The sequence below is a fragment of the Ascaphus truei genome, chromosome 4, assembly GCF_040206685.1.
Source record: "Ascaphus truei isolate aAscTru1 chromosome 4, aAscTru1.hap1, whole genome shotgun sequence".
Classification (NCBI taxonomy): Eukaryota; Metazoa; Chordata; class Amphibia; order Anura; family Ascaphidae; genus Ascaphus; species Ascaphus truei.
In genome coordinates, this window is record NC_134486.1 from 66,705,659 (window position 1) to 66,726,086 (window position 20,428).

The 20,428-nt window shown below is 40.4% G+C and overlaps 2 protein-coding genes across 8 annotated transcripts in view; one reads left to right on the forward strand and one right to left on the reverse strand.

Annotated features, from left to right (window-relative positions):
• MTIF2 (mitochondrial translational initiation factor 2) overlaps positions 1–20,428 on the reverse strand; it is a 46,204-nt gene that overhangs the window by 1,258 nt on the left and 24,518 nt on the right. For 5 of the 7 annotated variants that reach the window (XM_075595969.1, XM_075595968.1, XM_075595971.1 and 2 more), the window contains exons 7-14: positions 19,676–19,815; positions 19,076–19,200; positions 18,753–18,957; positions 17,856–18,108; positions 16,871–17,011; positions 15,899–16,063; positions 14,246–14,386; positions 13,008–13,513 (exon numbers count right to left, since the gene is read on the reverse strand). In XM_075595969.1, coding sequence (XP_075452084.1) covers positions 13,344–13,513; positions 14,246–14,386; positions 15,899–16,063; positions 16,871–17,011; positions 17,856–18,108; positions 18,753–18,957; positions 19,076–19,200; positions 19,676–19,815 — 1,340 coding nt within the window. In that variant the 3' untranslated portion in view covers positions 13,008–13,343. Of the gene's footprint in view, positions 1–1,141; positions 1,620–13,007; positions 13,514–14,245; positions 14,387–15,898; positions 16,064–16,870; positions 17,012–17,855; positions 18,109–18,752; positions 18,958–19,075; positions 19,201–19,675; positions 19,816–20,428 lie in introns of those variants that run through there. The other 2 variants (XM_075595970.1, XR_012800915.1) reach the window with 2 other exon arrangements.
• EXO1 (exonuclease 1) lies at positions 1,808–4,569 on the forward strand. The gene has a single exon (XM_075595967.1). It carries the CDS (start codon positions 2,025–2,027, stop codon positions 4,212–4,214), a length of 2,190 nt encoding a protein of 729 aa, XP_075452082.1. The 5' UTR covers positions 1,808–2,024; the 3' UTR covers positions 4,215–4,569.

A 20,428-nucleotide genomic window follows, 5' to 3' on the forward strand; every position in this document is an offset into this window, starting at 1 on the left:
ATGCTGTACCCGGTGTGATTTTTTGCAGTGACATCAAATGTGGCCAATAATAGAGAGGCCTCACCTTGGGGGAGGGACACAATTATTATATATTTCTTTCCAACCAATTCTTTGGGTATAAAAACAAAACAAATGATTGTATATATTTCTACTAATTTATATATATATATATATATATATATATATATATATATATATATAAAGAGAGAGAGAGAGAGAGAGATGAACATAAACACTAATGTCAATAAAACAACCATTAATATATACACCACAGCAGAAGATTCGTATTGCTAACATTCTTTTTAGCTTGGCATTTGTCCTTGTGTCCAAATCACTGTCTCTTGTTCAGCCTTACGCTTATTCAATTTACTGTACATTTTTTTGCCGTGCTTTAAGTGATTAGTTAGTTTCTGTTGAGCACAGGATCTTGTAGTATTGTCAGTCTGTACATATATGCCTAGTCACTTTTGAGGTTCTGTTGTTGCTCTCATCCCTATAGGATAGACTCACTACTGTAATTGTCTCAGTGACACAGATTCTTGCACTATTGTTAGTCTGTTTATACAGGCTATAAGCTATTTTTTAGCACTATTGATGTTCATGAACCTATAGGATAGACTTACTGCTAATAGACAGACCAACTATTTTAGTTCAATCAGTTTATTATTCATCCGGTGAGAGGTAGTAGGTTGAAGGTGTGTAAACTAGGTAAGTACCATAGGCTGTTTTCAGCCTCTGGGAACGGGAATGATTAAGGGGCATTTGGCTCAGAAACATCGCCCCTCAACATTTTATCGCCTTAAACTTTACGTGTATTGTAAGTTGTTCCCCTTCCTTTTGTTGTTTTTTAGTGTTTCATCCCCCTTGTTCCCCTTTTTCCCCTCCTCTCGCCTTGTATTATTTTTCTCCATAAGATGCACTCTCCAGACCCTGTGCCAGGACTGAGTTTGTAGCTCCTATTACATTCAATATATTGATTTTCTTGCTGACAAATGTTGTCTTTATTCCTTCATTGTGTGCTGAGGACTCCTGTATATATTACTGACTTGCTTGGGGGTTAGAGGTTACCCCTTGATCCCGTGCACCATATAATTAATTTTGCATACGGACTTGGTTGTGGAGTGCTACCTAGCACACATACTTTTTTTTAACCATTAATATCCTCTCTATTGCTGCTGTTATCTATCCGGATAACTCGGATCATTTATTCACCTCCCGGCTCGTGCCGCCTCTCCTGCTCAAATGACGTCACAGGGCCATGTGACGTCACGTTGCTACGGCAACGCGCCGCCAAAGAACAGGTAGGAGACGCTGCAGAGGCCTCGCGCGGTCCCCTCTCTTGGGGGAGAGCGCGGGACCTATGCAGTGGCCGCGCGCCCCCCCCCCCCCACTTTGCGCACCCCTGCGGTTTAGTTAATAATTACTTATTATATCAGATCACAAAAACAAACAAAAAATAAATAAAAAGCTTTTACAATGTCTTCTATCAGTGGGGACAATTTGCTGCTAAGTTCTTCCACAAGATGATAAATGACTGTGAAGTTTGACTGTATCTTCTTTCTTCGCTGCGAGTTGCTGAAGAGCTTTGTTTGAGTTCACATTGAAGCCATAAACAACACCTAGTGAAAACAGAAAACAGTATTAGGAAACTTGCCTTTGTAGGTTAATTACATGTCTGCAGTAGATATATATAGATATATCGCCCAAACCAAAAATGGCCATTGAGGTTCTCCCTCCTTGATTCGCACGCTGTGACGTAAAATTAGCAGACGCTGGCGTGCCTGCGTCACACGCAGTAAGCGCGCGCTTCTTTCAAGTAGAAGCAGCAGCGTCCGCCGCCGGTGATGTTAGTGATGGATTATCGTTACTATTTATGATCGCCTGTACTACGGCTGTTCGGTACCGCTGATTACGTCATCGCGCCCCGGTTTGCCAACCTGCCTCCTGTCTTCGTAACCGGCGACTAATACAGACTTTCCCTCCACCCGTCGTTCCCGACTCCTGTGAGACGGTGACTTTCCGTCATGGGAATCCATGGTCTGCTGCAATTCCTTAAAGAGGCGTCCGAGCCTATCCACATGAGAAAGTATAGAGGGCAGACGGTGGCAGTGGACACGTATTGCTGGCTGCATAAAGGAGCTTTTGCTTGTGCTGAAAAGCTGGCTAAAGGAGAACCGACTGACCAGTATGTCTTGTACTGCATGAAATTTGTTCACATGCTTCTGTCATTTGGTGTCCGACCTATACTTGTATTTGATGGGTGCAGTTTGCCATCGAAAAAGGATGTAGAAAAAGCAAGACGAGAGAAACGACAAGCAAACCTGCTGAAGGGGAAGCAGCTGCTCCGGGAAGGCAAATTGTCAGAAGCCAGGGAGTGTTTTTCGCGTTGCATTAACATCACCTCTATAATGGCACATGCAGTTATTACAGCTGCTCGCTGTGAAGGGGTTGATTGCATTGTTGCTCCCTACGAAGCGGATTCTCAGCTGGCATACCTGACTAAAAGCGGGTTTGCACAAGCAATCATTACAGAGGACTCGGACCTTCTGGCTTTTGGTTGTAAAAAGGTCATTTTGAAAATGGACAAGTTTGGAAATGGCCTGGAAATTGACCAAGCCAGGCTAGGAATGTGTAAACCGCTTGGGGATGTGTTCACAGAAGAAAAATTCCGCCATATGTGCATTTTATCTGGGTGTGACTACCTTCCTTCTATTCATGGGATTGGCTTAGCAAAGGCATGCAAGCTGCTCAAAATGGCAAACAACCCGGATATTATAAAGGTCATTGAGAAAATTGGTCAGTATTTGAAAACGAATACAACGGTACCTGAAGGATACATAGAAGGGTTTGTTCGAGCCAATAATACCTTTCTTTACCAATTGGTCTTTGACCCTGTGAAAAGAAAACTAATTCCTCTGAACCCATATGGAGACCATATTAATCCTGAAGGATTAAGTTATGCAGGGCCAAATATAGGCGATTCTGCTGCTCTGCAGATTGCTCTTGGAAATACAGACATCAACACCATGAAGCAAATTGATGACTATAACCCTGATACTTCTCAGCCTTCCCCACATAGGAATCACTGTTGGAATAACCAGAGGCCTAATCTGAAGGCTTCACATTCAGATAGCATTTGGAATAGGAACTATAGGTCTAATACAAATATAAATATTATTTCAAGCCCAGTGAGAAATGAAAAGAAAAACAATTGTACCGAAGGCAAAAAAATAATAATCAGCCCTAGAGGGTTAATATTCCCATGCAAGGAGCCTACAGTGAAAAGACCTCGGGAAGAGACCATTTCTGACGTTGGACTATTGAGCCAATATTCATTTTCTAAAACCAAGAAAGCCAGGAAAGAATTTGAAGACAATTTAACACAACTAAAGTCTTCTAGTACAATACCAATTTTACATTCATTAGACCATTGTGTCAATAATGAAGGATCAAATGCTCAACCCAAAATCAGAAATAAATTTGCAACCTTTTTACAGAGAAGAAATGAGGAATGTGACTCTGTCTCCCTTGCAGGAACCCGAAGTAGATTTTTTTGTAGTACTACAGATATATCCACCTGTTCACCAAAGGCAGAGGTAGAGCAATTGCCACAACAAGTAAAAACTGACCTAAAAGACATAAACCAGAAAAATATTGCAACTGTAGAAAATGACAATTATGAAAAAGACGAGTCTTTGTTTCCTGTTCCTGATGAATCCGGATTGAAAACTACATTAACATCCCCTTTGCAAACCCAACAAAGCTGCTTCAGTTGGTCTGGAAGTTTGGCCAGTAAAATCTCAAGTACTCCTCAGTCACCCGCATTGCTTTCGCTCAGGAAGTTTCACAGAAATAAGCCTTCACTAAAATCCAGTGCTCAGAATGTAAAATTATGTGACAGAAGGCAGACAAACTGTGACAAATCGGATAATGAAATTATCCAAATCCGTTCAACAGTCAGTTCTCCAGAAATGCAAATTAACTCGGATGCTTTGGAGATTGAAGATTCTAGCTCAGAAATATATTGTCTACCTACACAGAAGTCTGTGGGTTTAGGTCAGGGGACAAGACTGAAGCCAATGGCACCTGCCAAAGTAAGTGGTTTAAGCAAGAACTCTTCCAAAAAAGCTGCAAGGAGTAATGAGAACAAGCCAGAACTGCAAGTCACCATTAATGACCTATGGAAAAACTTTGGATTTAAAAAAACAATTTGATACATTTTCTTTCTCAGAGAAAACAAAACCATTCTCTCCAGTCACAAATGAAGTCCTCACTCCAGAGACAGAAAAAAATATACATTAAAGCCAAATGTGGTATTTTTTGTCAGCTAAACTAATAAAGTTGTGTTTCTCTCTTGCTAGTTTTACATGCCTATTGTAGTATAGTGAAGCTGTTTTATAATGGTGCTTTTTTACAATTTATAGTGTCACATGCCTATCATAGCATAATTGTGATTTTGCCCAGTCGAAACTACAAAATGTGTAAGATTAAGAGACATTTTTTCCCCCTTAAATATGTACTGTCTAATGTCTTTTCATGTAAAGCTAGAAGTAATTGTCTTGGCAAATCTAATAAACTTTTTTTTTTTCTTACGCTCAAAAAAAAATGTCTGAAGTAATCACTCTGAAAATAGTGAAGAAACGAAATGCTGCAGAGTATAAAAGCGTGTGGTAAGGGAGAGCGGCAGCCAAGTTTCTATCATCAGTATGATGAAAAGTTACAATCATTGCAAAACCGAGCAGCCTACCAGAAGAATGACTGGTATAATAATACGCAAACGAAACAGATTGGTCAAGACATGTTAAAACAAAAAGTAGGTACAGTACATACAGCAGATGACTGGTTTTCACTCTTATTTCCTTTTCCCCTCACGAATCTACTTTTCTCCTCTGCATCCTAATACTATTCTTTACACCAGTCGTTGTCAACCTTTTTTTCTCTTAAGGCAACCCTACCGTATTCATAATGGTCAGTTGCATAGGCACCCCTACCGTAGTGCGAACAGCTACACACAACACAAACAGGACAGTTACAATTACAAAAAGTGTGGGCCGAGCACGCGCATTTGTAAGTGAAGCTTTTGTGTTTTGACACAGAAATTATATTTGTGACTGTGCTGTTTTTAATTAAAAAATCAAAACACAATTTCAGTGCCAAAACGCAAAAAGTTTGAGTTATAACGCATGTGCACGGCACCCCCCGCCCCCGTTTTACCTATTTGCATTTCTATATGTATAGTAACTGAATTCTTCGTGTGCTTGCGTCTGTGTGTGTGCGTCTCTGCGTACGTGCGTGTGTTGTCTGCACCACGTGCGTGCACCTGTCATCAGTACTGTGCAGGTGCGCCAAGCCGCCGGCAACGGCTCCTGCACATGCACGCGGGAGGCCTCCTGCCTGCAGTGACGCCACTTCCGGGACTGCACTTCCGTCTCCATCAAGGTGATTTACTCCCAGGTACATTTTCATTTGGTAGGTGCCAGCATAGAAGTGTCACTTCAAAAAGAGGACCAACAGAAACACAGACGCAACAAAAATGATACACATAGGGCACACACCCACCTAACCTCCAGTACTGCCTTGGGTGCTTGGTTCCACACTTGGGCAGAACTAGGCATGCTCCTGAAACCACCTCCCATCCCAGTTGGCTGCATTACCGAGCAGCAGCCAATTAGGATTGAGGAAACTGCCCAGCCCTTAGCAGCCCTTCTGTTTTCTCCCTGCGCCTCTGAAAAGGGTAACTCCCACAGCACCCTTTTGATACTCTCAAGACACTCCAGGGTGCTGCGGAACCCGATTGATAAACACTGCTCTACACGGTTTCCCTGTCTCTGCTTATTTTGTGTGTCATCTAGGATTTGTCAGTACACCACTAATTTCAGCAAGTGGCACGTGGACCTTCCTGCTGCTCATATTACTGTAGTCTGATTTGCTTACATAGACACCTCTTCTCTAGGAGTCAGACATGGCAACAGACACGGTTTGTAATTGCAGAGGATTACTTATTAAGAGAATAATTATACAGTACTTTTTTCATTTTCAGAATGGAAACAGATTCCATGCAGCAATATTGTCCATATTCTTACCTTTCAACGTTTCTGCGAGATCAATGTCATTCTCACTGATTTTCCCCAATTCCAAAGTGGACCTAATCAAACCCACACTGATCTTCAGCGTTGTATGTGCCTATAATATTGAGAATGGCTTCCACAAGACTATCTACATCGCCTAATCAAGGAAACAGAGGTCTTCAGCAAGATTGCCAGTAGAGTTTCCCTGGGATAGGGAGAACTGAGGCTCTTAAGGAATGGGCTACACTATAGAGCAAGAAAAAGCTGCTTTTGATAGTAGTTCAGTTTCTTTCCTTAAGTCATGCAGTTAAGATAGTAATATGGACAACCCCTTTAGCAAGTATCCATAATAACATTATATTCCTAAGTGGTCTTGTGGAGGATAGCATTGAACTAGGGTCCCACTCTGCATAGAGTATTAGAGACATTTTAAAGTATGTCCTGGGCAAAAATGATTTACATCCGCCCCCAGGAAGCCATCCAGTGGGGCCATCCCTTTCTTTGTCCCTAATGGGAGATTAAGTGTGGAAGTAGTTGAGTATGATTCTCAGTGCTGACAGCTTTTCCTAGTCACCAAGGATGCTCAAGTACTGTCCTGTGATTTTGCACCTGACTGGGAGTAGTTTTGTCACAAGAATCCTAACAATCCTTCACTTCATTCCCGACAGTGGGAGCCCTAGTAAAAGGTATTAGGACAAGAGTACACATAGCGCTGCGTGCGCCCCCATCTGCTGGGCGATGTGTGAACATCCCCAGCAGACGGAATGATCCGTGAGCGGCGGAGAGAGCGAGCTGGCAGACGGATAAATAATGTAATAAAAATAATGTAATAATGAGAAAATAATAAATAAAATAGAAATAGATTGGCTGCTGAAACCGACGTCGCGCTGCTGTAGCCTGGAATCACAAAGACTACAGCAACGGCGACGATACCGTGCTTTGCTGCCAATGGTAGTTTCAACAATGAACACTACCATTGGCCGCCAGGGGTCAGTGACGAACGTGCGCGCACTTCGCGTAGCGCTGTGTGTGCTCAAGGCCTTAGTTATTTTGTCTGAGTACCAGCAGAGCTCAGAAATCAAGAAGGTTTCTAAACAGGTGGAAGCTTCAATTCAGGTGACCAGGCCTAAGGTTGCGCTTACAGTGCCGGCGACGTCAGGCTGCGGTCGCTGGAAAAATGAAATAGAGATGACTTCTAGCGATCGCGACCAAGCCGTCGTCCGTCGCATCGCGCTTACTATAAGCGCACGCGACGGCGGCAATGCATTTGTTTTGACGCGGCATCGCTGTCTAAGGCTGCGTTTATGGTAGACGTGTGTGCGACGGAGCGCATGGCATCGCGCACACCTGTCGGCCGAGCAATGTGTACACTTTTATGGGGGGGGGGGCATGGCGGACCCGTCACCAGGCTGGTTCTCCCTCATTGTTTAAACCGCTGACGTGATGCGTCCGTCACCGAAAACAAAATAATGTCTTTTCAAAAGTCTGCCGCGTGGTCGCTCTTCATCATGCTTGCGCGCACTATGGCCGGCCCGATAGAGCTGCTGCACTTTGTTCGTGCAGTGCGTGAAATCGCCTATGACGTAATGCTTACTATAATTGCGAACTAAGAAGGCATCAGCTAAGCTTAAGAGGCCCCTATGCGGAGGTTGTGGAGAACTGCTTTAAGAGAACGCAGCTGGGCAATTGTGCTCTTCATATTCATACATCCTTAAGGTATTGGCATAAAATAATCAAGTTCAGGGATTAATATGATGGTTTGAGTCCTCCCTGCAAGAGCTGATGTGAGTCCTGACTCCGCAAGCCATGAGGAAGCTCAGAGAACCAGAATAGGAGTTTGACCCAAAAGAATGGCTGGAATTATTATTGGAAGGAAACATGCTGCCCCCCTCCCCCACCACCATCTTCCTCACTATCCCCTTTTAGTTCATTATAGGTACCCAGGATACTACATGTCTGTGTTAATCTCGAATAGGTTTTTATACTAATATTCTATCTGGTACATACTATTATCAACTAACTATTGTTTTCAATTAACCATGTATTTTACATTTATCTGAGTTTAAATGTTAATTGCAAGATGTGTACAGACACACATTCTTACACTCATTGCGATTAACTAAAATGGATTGGATATCTATCCAGCACTTTGGGTTTATAAGTGTAGTGATCCAAAAACAATGTATCTTAGTCTCTAAAAACAGATGTGAATGCCCAGATAGGGTGTTTTAATTAAGATATATTGTTGTATAATGTGCTTTAAGTTGTAAAATAGCCATTGTGATATAACCATATTTTTCAAAGAAGAAACTAATTGATATGGTCCACCCCTTATAAAGCATCTTTTTATGTATGGACACATATATGTTTCAAATGAGAAACTAATTGATATAGATTTACTCATTATAAAGCATCTGTTTATATATATATATATATATATATATATACAGGCATACCCCGCATTAACATACGCAATGGGACCGGAGCATGTATGTAAAGCGAAAATGTACTTAAAGTGAAGCACTACCTTTTTTCCACTTATCGATGCATGTACTGTACTGCAAACATCATATACGTGCATAACTGATGTAAATAACGCATTTGTAACAGGCTCTATAGTCTCCCCGCTTGCGCACAGCTTCGGTACAGGTAGGGAGCCGGTATTGGTGTTCAGGACGTGCTGACAGGCGCATGCGCGAGCTGCCGTTTGCCTATTGGGCGACATGTACTTACTCGCGAGTGTACTTAAAGTGAGTGTCCTTAAAGCGGGGTATGCCTGTATATAATTGATTGCTGTGTTTAATAGATGTTTACAGGTATTTATATACCTTTACATTAGTATACAATATTTATTGGCCCAATGCAGTGATTCCCAACCAGGGTTCTGTGGAACCCTGGGGCTCCTTGAAACAGTCTCATGGGTTCCTCCTATGGATCACAGACCCCACCCCCTGGGGGTGGAGTTTTTTGGTATGTATTTTGTAGGGTGGATTGAGTGAGAGTGGGGTAATTGACGGAAGGTAGGGGCGAGAGTGAGAGAAGAGAGAGGGGCAGGAGGGAATGAGTGAGGAAAATAGGGAGTAAGAATGAGACGCAAGGGATAAATACATGCGAGGCGGGAGGGGGGGGGAGAGTTAGTGAGATGGATGGGAGAGAAATACATGGATAGAGGGTGGGAAATAGAGGTGGTTCGTGAGGTGTGAAATGTTGTGACTGACCCCTGTCGAACCTAATATGTGTCAGCCAGATAGGGGTTCCCCGAGATGTTTCTAAATACTTCCAGGGTTCCTCCAAACAAAAAACGTTGGAAATCACTGGTCCAATATTATTACATTTTTATACACATTAAATCATTGCAGGTGTTACACACCAATTAATCAGCTGAGGAGAGGTTTAAATAGTACCCTCCCTCTGCTGACGTCATACTCCTTGAGAAAGAGCAGTTTTGCTCGAAACACGTGGGAGGAGGTTTCCTATTTTTGTTCGTGACAGTATCTGTTTTATGTAGTCCAATAAAAGGTTTTTATTTTATTTTGCTGGAGAGTCTCAGTGTACATCAGGAGTGGCTGTTGCAACTGAGACTGTGGAGAGGGGCTTCAGAGACTTGAGGCCCGATCCTCAGGGGTATTGCAGACGATTGGGATCATTGTGATCCACCTCTATTTTATTTAAGTGGTACATGTTCCAAGTGTACATATAAATTGTATTTTATTTGACTAATTTTGTCTTTGTTCTTTCTCCTATGCGCCCCTTTACATGTGTTTGTACAGATATGTACATAGTAATAGGGAGTGAGAGGGGGAAGGATAGTGAGCTCTAGCTACTGTCAGTAAGTTGGTGCCAGGGGTGAGAGAGTCATTGAACACAGAAGAACACTTGCCTAGACAAGTTAGAGAACCCCTTTTGAACAAGCACTCATATAGTGATGGATACAAATAATTAAAAAGTAACCTTTATTAGTGTATATGGGTAAAATGAGTGAAATACGTAAACACTCAACACAATTAAAACACGTATTAAACTGAATGTCTCGAAGTCTAAATTATAGACTGATAGAGGTAGTACTTGGAGGAAATTAATGTAACTGGCACCATATAAAGCGAATTCAAAAAAATATAATTTTTTAGTATTAAAGTGTAAAACAAATATGGTGCCTCAGTGTGGTGTGTCTATTATTGTTGAAAGAATCTGGTGTATGTCACTCAGGTAAAATGACAGTCACACCGCTTTCATGCCACATCTGAATGGTATATGGTTCTCTGACAATATACAGAGTGATTGTAATATATAGCAAGTGCTTTTCGGGCCAGACCCACGTAATAAGTACTGAGTGTGGCCTAGCTAGACTCTGTTGTCAGAGAAACCAACAAGGTGTTAAAAACGTATATCCTTCAATACAACGCTGGATATAATAAAATATCAGGAAGGGAGGCTACTGTGTAGCTGGGGGGGGGGGGGTGAGGCTAATCAGTGGGAACTGAGGATGTATAGTTATATTATTTCCCACTGGTTAATACATATTTCAGAGTTGTTGTAGCCTCAAATGAGCACAGTGTGGTTAACACAGTAGATAGATAGTGAGGTAAATTACTGCTCGTATCCCGTGAAGGTAGCAAATGTAGTTGTAGACAGGCTAGCTGGTATGTCTAAACTGGTAAAGCCATTTAATAAATTGTCTGCAGCTGCCTTTGAGTAAAGTCGCTCTATATCTGCAGACCTATATAGATAGTGTGGATACGTGATTTATACTTAATAGCCGCCCAACTGTATCAGTCAATATAGTAGTTATTGATGGGCAGGCTATATTGCCATAGACAAATAAATCTCAGTTACCACATATCCTCTGGGGCAGATAGTCGCCTATATCTAGCAGACAGGGCTTAAGTGTGGTGTAAACGGTGCCCTGCAGCCGCTCAGTAATATGCCCACATCAGTAAAGAGGTGCCTGAGTGGCTGCTGTCTCGGAGCGTTTAATCACAGCTCACGAGTGGCGGCATCTGTTGAGTCTCCACCCGGCATGGTGTATTCCTGAACACCGCTAAGTATAGAACTGCCGGGTGGAACTCTAAGTAAAACAGCGGCTATTCTCCGCGCTGTCAAACAGACGTCGCCGCACCAGTACGCGTGCTGACGTCACAGAGGAGTGACCACACTTAGTCGCCTATATCTAGCAGACAGGGCTTATCTGCCCCAGAGGATATGTGGTAACTGAGATTTATTTGTCTATGGCAATATAGCCTGCCCATCAATAACTACTATATTGACTGATACAGTTGGGCGGCTATTAAGTATAAATCACGTATCCACACTATCTATATAGGTCTGCAGATATAGAGCGACTTTACTCAAAGGCAGCTGCAGACAATTTATTAAATGGCTTTACCAGTTTAGACATACCAGCTAGCCTGTCTACAACTACATTTGCTACCTTCACAGGGGATACGAGCAGTAATTTACCTCACTATCTATCTACTGTGTTAACCACACTGTGCTCATTTGAGGCTACAACAACTCTGTAAATATGTATTAACCAGTGGGAAATAATATAACTATACATCCTCAGTTCCCACTGATTAGCCTCACCCCCCCCTCCTGATATTTTATTATATCCAGCGTTGTATTGAAGGATATACGTTTTTAACCCCTTGTTGGTTTCTCTGACAACAGAGTCTAGCTAGGCCACACTCAGTACTTATTACGTGGGTCTGGCCCGAAAAGCACTTGCTATATATTACAATCACTCTGTATATTGTCAGAGAACCATATACCATTCAGATGTGGCATGAAAGCGGTGTGACTGTCATTTTACCTGAGTGACATACACCAGATTCTTTCAACAATAATAGACACACCACACTGAGGCACCATATTTGTTTTACACTTTAATACTAAAAAATTATATTTTTTTGAATTCGCTTTATATGGTGCCAGTTACATTAATTTCCTTCAAGTACTACCTCTATCAGTCTATAATTTAGACTTAGAGACATTCAGTTTAATACGTGTTTTAATTGTGTTGAGTGTTTACGTATTTCACTAATTTTACCCATATACACTAATAAAGGTTACTTTTTAATTATTTGTATCTATCACTATAAGAGTGCTTGTTCAAAAGGGGTTCTCTAACTTGTCTAGGCAAGTGTTCTTCTGTGTTCAGATATGTACATAGAAAGGAAATGACAAACATGTACATACAGTATGAGGAAGATAGGTCACACATGGTTTCCCTTACTAACACAAAATAATGGGCATACAGAGTTCTACACAAAAGGAACATTTTCCTGACGTAATAGTTACAATGAAATATAGACAGGTGACCGAGCAGATTTAATCCCGAAAGTGACAGACAAGGCGGCTCCATCACGAGCATCCCGTAAAACCCAAAAGTACAAGAACCTGCGTGCCTTCCTGACAGCCACAAACCGCATAGCAATTCAGATATGGCGTAGTTACGTGTGACTGCCATTATTACCAGGGTATTATCTCTGCTGCGCTGGAATACACTTGGGCTCGGGAAGGGGAAGGGGGAAACTGTCGGCACAGCATGCAGACCCTTGTACTTCCGTGGATGGAGTTTTTTTGCTTGTGTATGTTTTACTATAAAAGACATTCTGTGTACTTATTCCTGCTTTCTATCTTTTAAGTTTCTATACTCTGCTCACTCAGAAAATGACATTTTATCACTGTAAAAATCAACAGACATGTATTTAAATAAATGCCAAAATATACAAACAAGAAAAGACAGGTCCTATATTTTTCTGCCTTTTAGTTAAAATTGATATAATAGCCCAGACATGGACATGATTTCTTGAACATTTCTCCCCAAAAGAAAAATAAATTATGAAAAATGAATCCCTTTCCCCATTAATAAACTACATACCCATATATTTCTATGCCCTACATATGTTCTTGACAACTAAACATGACACACACAGGAGAGGCCAGAGCCATGCTTTTATTACATATTCATTATACAAGAGATGTCCCGAGTCCCAAAATTATCTGGCTTCCATCTGTACACTAAACAAATGACTTCTTATTTGGTGTTCTATATGTACACACAATGCACAACCTCCGGAACATTGACAACTCATTCTGTTCTGAGGTCTTAGAATAGCTACGCTGAGCAACCTCAGCACAAACTTTTTGGAATCATTAATTAAAATAAATATCCAGTGAATTTGCCAATACTTAGAAGAGTCTTATTTTATTTTTTTGGAACCTGCCTGGAAGTCAATTACATTAAAGGGGAGAAGAAAAAAAAAAGGAGGCAATTTAAAATCCAGGATCCCATGAGATTTTCTGTTTTACTTCTTTCTCTTCAAAACAAATTATTTCATCACCAACTTTCAAGTCCACGTCTTTATCCAGACTCAGGCCGCACTCCACCCCTGTTTTGACTGTTTGGACATCATCCTTGTGGTGTTTCAGAGTCGTTAAAGATCCTGAGGAGAAAACCGGTATCTGTGTTAGCGAGATCAATTTCACTACCCACAAATATCAGAGACGGGAAAGTTGTGAAAAAACGATGAAAGAAACAAATGAAACACAATGATATTAAGAATGGCGTAAGAGCACGAGAAAAACAAGGAAAAAGAAGGAGAAACTAGCAAATGGAGGAAGTGAAGAGCTATAGTGATAATAATTGGGTAGAAACGTATAAAAGTAGGAGGTGGGAAAGGAGGAGACTGTATACCAAGAAAGGAAACATTAGGGAGCAGAAAATTGAAGTAGAGATAGTCGAACCTGACAAAATCCATTCCCTGGATCATTTTGGCAAAATCTGTCCCGCACACAGATTGTATACTTAAAAAGCAGGGCGGATTCATTCAAATCCGTCACTGAATACAGCCTGGACGGATTTTTAAAGAATCCGAGGCAAATCCAAATACGTAAAAATAAAAAAAATATGTGCTCATCTCGAATTGGAAAAATACAACAGATGTATTTTCAATATGTTTGAGCTACAAAACAGGATTAAGAAGAACATTCGTCAGGAAAAAAAACACGCTTTATGTTTTTTGTTTTTATGCACATTGCCCTAAATTCTTTCGCCTTGCACAGAAATAGTTGTTTGACTTTATATTTAGGGACTTATTATATTAGCTCGAAAGCTAGAAACCAACACCGGGCCCATTTGTTTCCCCCTCCTCCACCCTGTTTCATGTGCCACTTACCTTCCCATATAACATCTTTGTTACGGACCAATTTAAATTTGAGCTTTTTGTCCAAAATTCCTTTCTGTACTCTGCAACCCGCCACTTCAACTTTCTTCTTGCCTGCAGTGACATCAAATGTGGCCAATACAGAGGCCTCACCTTGGGGGAGGGACACAATTATGATATATTTATTTCCCCAGAATCTAGCAGATGAAACCGCAATCACCATATTCAATAATTTGTTCACGACAGGTGCTAAGGAGGATAGTTGTATGATGTATACAGTATTGACCTAGAGAAAGATCACAGAGATTCCCCCACTAACATAAGCACTCATGTCAGATTAGATGACAAGTAAATGGGTATAATAACCTTGCAGTAAATTACTGCAAATCCGGAAAGTTAGCCCAGAATCACCGAGGAAATCAAAAATAATAAAATTTTATTAATTCTAAATAGAGATTTAAAAACACAGATACATAATTAAAAATCCCCATTCAATAGTGGCAGTAGGAGTCAATCTTCTGAAATCAGGTAAGTATAAGTAACTGAAACCTGTAGTGACTCCTTTTTCACCCAGTACCAAATACAGCAATATTTATAGCAACGAGTCTTTTGTAAGAAACCCTAATTGGGGTGTCTCTTTAAGGAGGAAAGAGACACCCCAATTAGGGTTTCTTACAAAAGACTCGTTGCTATAAATATTGCTGTATTTGGTACTGGGTGAAAAAGGAGTCACTACAGGTTTCAGTTACTTATACTTACCTGATTTCAGAAGATTGACTCCTACTGCCACTATTGAATGGGGATTTTTAATTATGTATCTGTGTTTTTAAATCTCTATTTAGAATTAATAACATTTTATTATTTTTGATTTCCTCTGTGATTCTGGGCTAACTTTCCGGATTTGCAGTAATTTACTGCAAGGTTATTATAACCATTTACTTGTTATCTAATCTGACATGAGTGCTTATGTTAGTGGGGGAATCTCTGATCTTTCTCTAGGTCAATACTGTATACATCATATTTATTTCCCCCCAATTCTTTAGGTATAAAAACAAGACAAAATTATTTTATATACAGCTCAACCCAGTTATAACGCGAATCCGCTTATAACGCGATGTAAGCGTGGCTCCCAATTTTCGTATTTATGAATGCGTTACAACACGATTATTGGTTTCTTAAATACTTTATTGTACAATACATACAATTGTACATTATTTCTAACGCGATCTGCTTATAACGCAATGTGATTCTTTGGACCCCAAGCACAGCGTTATACGGGGGTTGAGCTGTATTTCTACAAATTTTATATACAGAGAGAGGTTAATGTGACTTGTCAGAGTAAACTATTTTATGTGTTGGGAGACAATTTTACATGTTTACTAAATGATAAGAGCCATATGTACATAAACACTAATGTCGATAAAACAACCATTAATTTTCTCTCTATTGCTGATGTTATCTATCCGGATAACTCTGGTCATTTATTCTGGCTGCTGATCCAGGGATATGATTGTTCCCGAATAGTTTCACACAAAACCATTAGGCAAAAATCGAAATGTTCATTTTACTGCAGGAGGCGCTTATAAAACATTACTGTGCAATATATGTCCTTTAGATAATAATTACTTATAATATCAGATCAAAAAATAAATAAAAAGCAGCTACCTTTTACAATGTCTTGTATCAGTGGGGACAATTTGCTGCTAAGTTCTTCCTTCAAATCTTCAACAAGATGATAAATGACTCTGTGAAGTTTGACTGTAACCTCTTTCTTCGCTGCGAGTTGCTGAACAGCTTTGTTTGAGTTCACATTGAAGCCATAAACAACACCTGGTGAAACCAGAAACCAGTATTAGGAAACTTGCCTTTGTAGGTTAATTATATGTCTGCAAAAGATATCGCCCAAACCAAAAATGGCCATTGAGGTCTCTAACTGTATTCATAATGATCAGATGCATAGGCCCCTACAGTATTCCTAATGATCAGTTGCATATCCGACTAGCACTCACTCTATCCACATTTAAGACCCACCTCAAAACACACCTGCTTAAGGCCGCGCGTATAGTTCCCGCGACGTCACCGTCGCCGCTAGCAAAAGTTGTATTTCGCTTTGCAGCGGCGTCGCGGGTGACCAGGCCATTGATTGGTTCAGGGGCTGTCACATGAGGCGACTGCCCCTGAAAAATCAAATATTTTCGGCTGCAAAAAAACGCGTCGCTTTCGCGCTTACTGTAAGCGCACGCGGCGGCGACAATGCATTTTTTTGGGGCGACGTCGAGTCACCGGCACTATAAGCACGGCCTAAGGAAGCATTTGATTAGCTCCATAGCTGATAATTAACACCTCATACATAAACCTTGGCCCCTTGCAGACGCACTTACCAGAACGCCCTCCTACTGTCTCTGTACATCCTTCCTACCTACCAATTAGATTGTAAGTTCTTCGAAGCATGGACTCCTTTTCCTAAATGTTCCTTTTATGTCTGAAGCACTTCGCCCCTTTATGTGTTTATATTTGTTATTTATATGATTGTCACGTACATTAATGGCGCCATATAAAGACATACTTACATACAGTAGTTTTCATTTACAGAATGGAAACAGAGATTCCATGCAGCAATATTGTCCCTATTTTTACCTTTAAACGTTTCTGCGAGATCAATGTCATTCTCACTGATTTCCCCAACTCCAAAGTGGACCAAATCAAGCCCACACTGATCTTCAGCGTCGTATGTGTCTATAATACTGAGAATGGCTTCCACAGAACCGTCAACATCGCCTAATCAAGGAAACAGAGGTCTTCAGCAAGATCGCAACAGGACGAACACATACAACTGGGGTTAAGTTTACGCGCTTCACATCTTGTAATGCATTTCCTAAAGGTTTCTGTAACACCAAGTTTTCTTGAATTACGTTTCATAGGCTAACGGTAATAATGTGAATCCATTGCAATGTATCATGTAAAAGAAAGGCTATAGTAGCTGTATTGGTCCTGGATACATTTGTTGCACGAGAGAAAATTATACTGTACAAAACTTTCAAAAACATTCAGACGCTTAAAGAACAGACAGGAAAAGTTTTAAATGTTCTGAAAACTACAATTGAAGTCTATTTTGAACTCATTATATATCACAACCTGCAACAAACCTCCATGTAAAATAAATGCACTATTGTGTCTAGTCTTAGTATGAGCATGTTGCAAATTAAGCCGTTTTCATACTTTTAACATGAGGGCCCATGAGCATGGGAAATACATCAGTTTTCAGCAGTCCTAAACAGATATAGGAAAGAAAGTATTGGCCAGAGACATACTGGGAGAAGTGAATTCCTACAGCAGAATGGAGTTGGAACAGGCAAAACCACATTTTCAAAAGTGTCTTAAGTTACTAATGGATTGGATTCCACTTGAACAGACTGTGGCCATATTTACTATGCAGTCTTCTGCCATTAAAGCACCATCTAGCCCTAAGACACTTTACAGTCCATTTCAGTCATCCGGCTCCCAGCACCGGGTGGCAATAGTAACCGGACAGCTTAGAAATGGGCCAGCAAGCCCTGGAATAGTACAAGTTGAGGTAGGAAAGGAATTAAGTACATTTTATATAAGGTAAACATTGCAACACCTTTTAAAATAAGAGGTAATGTTGGCCTGTCACTTTCTGTTCTCTCTGCAGGCCTCGTGGTCATTAGCTGCTTATTGGCCTTGTACATGGCAGATTTCCTCTGTCTCCAATTCAAGTTGCTTAAAGATTCCAAGTTTTTCTTGTAAGTGTCCTTGTGTTCTTTTTGTTTGGCTTCGATAACCTCCTTATCCTGCTGCATTCTCTCTTGTTCCTCCACATACTTCCTCCATTCAACAACTTCTCGAGCCTGGTGCTGGAAAGTCACAGAAAATAGTTTTGACACTTCTACACAGTCACAAAAGTGCCTTCCCGATCCAACTAATCACGGGTAAAGATCCAGATTAATGTTTACCAGATGCATTTTAGATTATATTCGCTGTTATAATCCTAATTACTAGAAGACCAAGTCGTTAAAGTCTAACTTGCTTCCTAATTATTTTCTTTACCAACACTGTATAAAATCGATTGTTTTACAGATGCACGTCATGTTCTATCACCATACAAAGAAGTCTGGAGCTTTACTACTGGTTCAAAATCCTTGTTCTTGGTAATTAGGGCTTGTGTGTAAAACATTGGTTTCCACGTGTATTATGGAGAATTAAAAAAAAACCTTTCTAGAAAACAAAACTTGTAATTAGATGACTCAGTGTTCAGCTTCCATTGTTAAACAAGTATTAGGCATAGACCAACAGTACACATTTTAGATAAATTACTATTAGTATTATGAATACCGGGCAGTAAACAGATCTAATGTAGTACTTTTAAGTGACATATACCTACAATTAGGTAAAAGAATATCAGATCTGTAGCAAATTCCACAGTTCTATTATAACTACAAACGGATGTCTCCGAGTGTCTTGCTAGATCATTGAAGGATGATTATATTTAATTCTTTACCTCTGATCCCACTTCAAGGATTTCATCTCCAGCAGACGGCAGATCTTTCCAGCCTACAATCTCTACTGGCATGCTGGGTCCTGCCTGATTAACCGCGGTGTCATTCTCATCAAACATCAGCCGCACTTTTGCCCAGCTTCTTCCGGCTACCAACACGGAGCCCTTTCTAAGAGTTCCTCTCTGTATTATGGCTGTGGTCACTGGACTAAAGTAGTGTGAATACAAACAGAACAAAACGGTTGGCTAGATTTTCCTTTTTGAAGATCATCTGTTCACATTGTGTAAAGTATAGTCACAGCAGAATAATGTCATGGGATATCTACCCTTTCCCTTTGTCAGTACGACACTCTATAACAGTTCCCTCCACCGGGCCTGTGGGGTCAGCCTTCAGTTCTAGCATCTCTGCTAAAGTGACGGTAGCTTCTGCTAATGCTTGCAAGTTGTGTCCCTGAGGAAGGAGAAAATAAATATTGTTACATACTTGTGCGCAGATGCAGACAGGTGGATGGCTTTATAATGATAACCCCTTCTTTCTACTGTATTACACTACAACAGGGTTCTAATAAACCGAAAACGCACAAATCCAATGTATCTACCAATCATAGGGCAGCTGAACATACACAGTTATATACACTCACTTTCTCTCAAGTCTTTTGTTCATACAAGTAAGTTGTTGTCCTTACTACAATCTAAAATACATCAACAATATGGCAATATGCAACAGAAAAAGTACTATTCCATAATTATGTTAATACTAGGATAAAGAACTTGAACTAAAACAAATATATATGTATATCTTGCCAACATTTCTTATACAATAATAGGACATAGCTGAAAAGAAGTTTGTACATCCTAATGAATCTTTCCTGGTTAATGGTATAAATAAATAATATGTTGCCTTCTACAGTGTGCAGGTACTTTACCTTTAGTGCAGAAATATGTATAGCTTGGATATCGCCCCCAAACTCTTCACACACCATGTCATAGGACAGGAGTTCCTTTTTCACCCTGTCAGGATTAGCATCAGGTTTGTCACACTTGTTTATGCAGAGGATGGTGGGAACTGTGTTAAATTGGAAAAAAGGACTTTGATCATTAAGACACCAGCAATATAGAAGCAGAACACAATGCTTGTAAACGTTGGTTTCTTTTGTAAATGGAAAGTAGTACCCATAAGTGTGAGACCAAAATTTGGGCAGGAGACATCGAAGATAGATTATATATATTTTTTTTTTTACAAAAGCAATTCCAAATTTACAGGTCTAGAACATAGAAGTCATTTTAAGAGGACATGTTTTGAACTGGAATACAGATGGCAACACCCGTGGCAACTCAGAATTTAGAGTATAGTTGTACTCGCCTCCATACTACAGAGCTTGGCATTGAACAAGCAGATGCGCTCACAGGGATTACGGTTTAACATTTGTGGAATAGTAGCCAAACAAAATGGACTCTTATTTTTTACAGTTAGGATTTAAAGTCTATGGGGTAAATTCTATATGGTCCAAAGCAGCCGTTTTGGCAAACATCCCTATAAACTTCAACTGCTTTGGCAGTTATAGAAGGCACTAAATTGCAAAACTACTAAAAATGATAAAGGAAAGTTTCATTATGCATCAGGTTGTTAAGCTGGACTGCACTCAAGATGCAAATGAAAGCATTGTGACTTTGCAGAC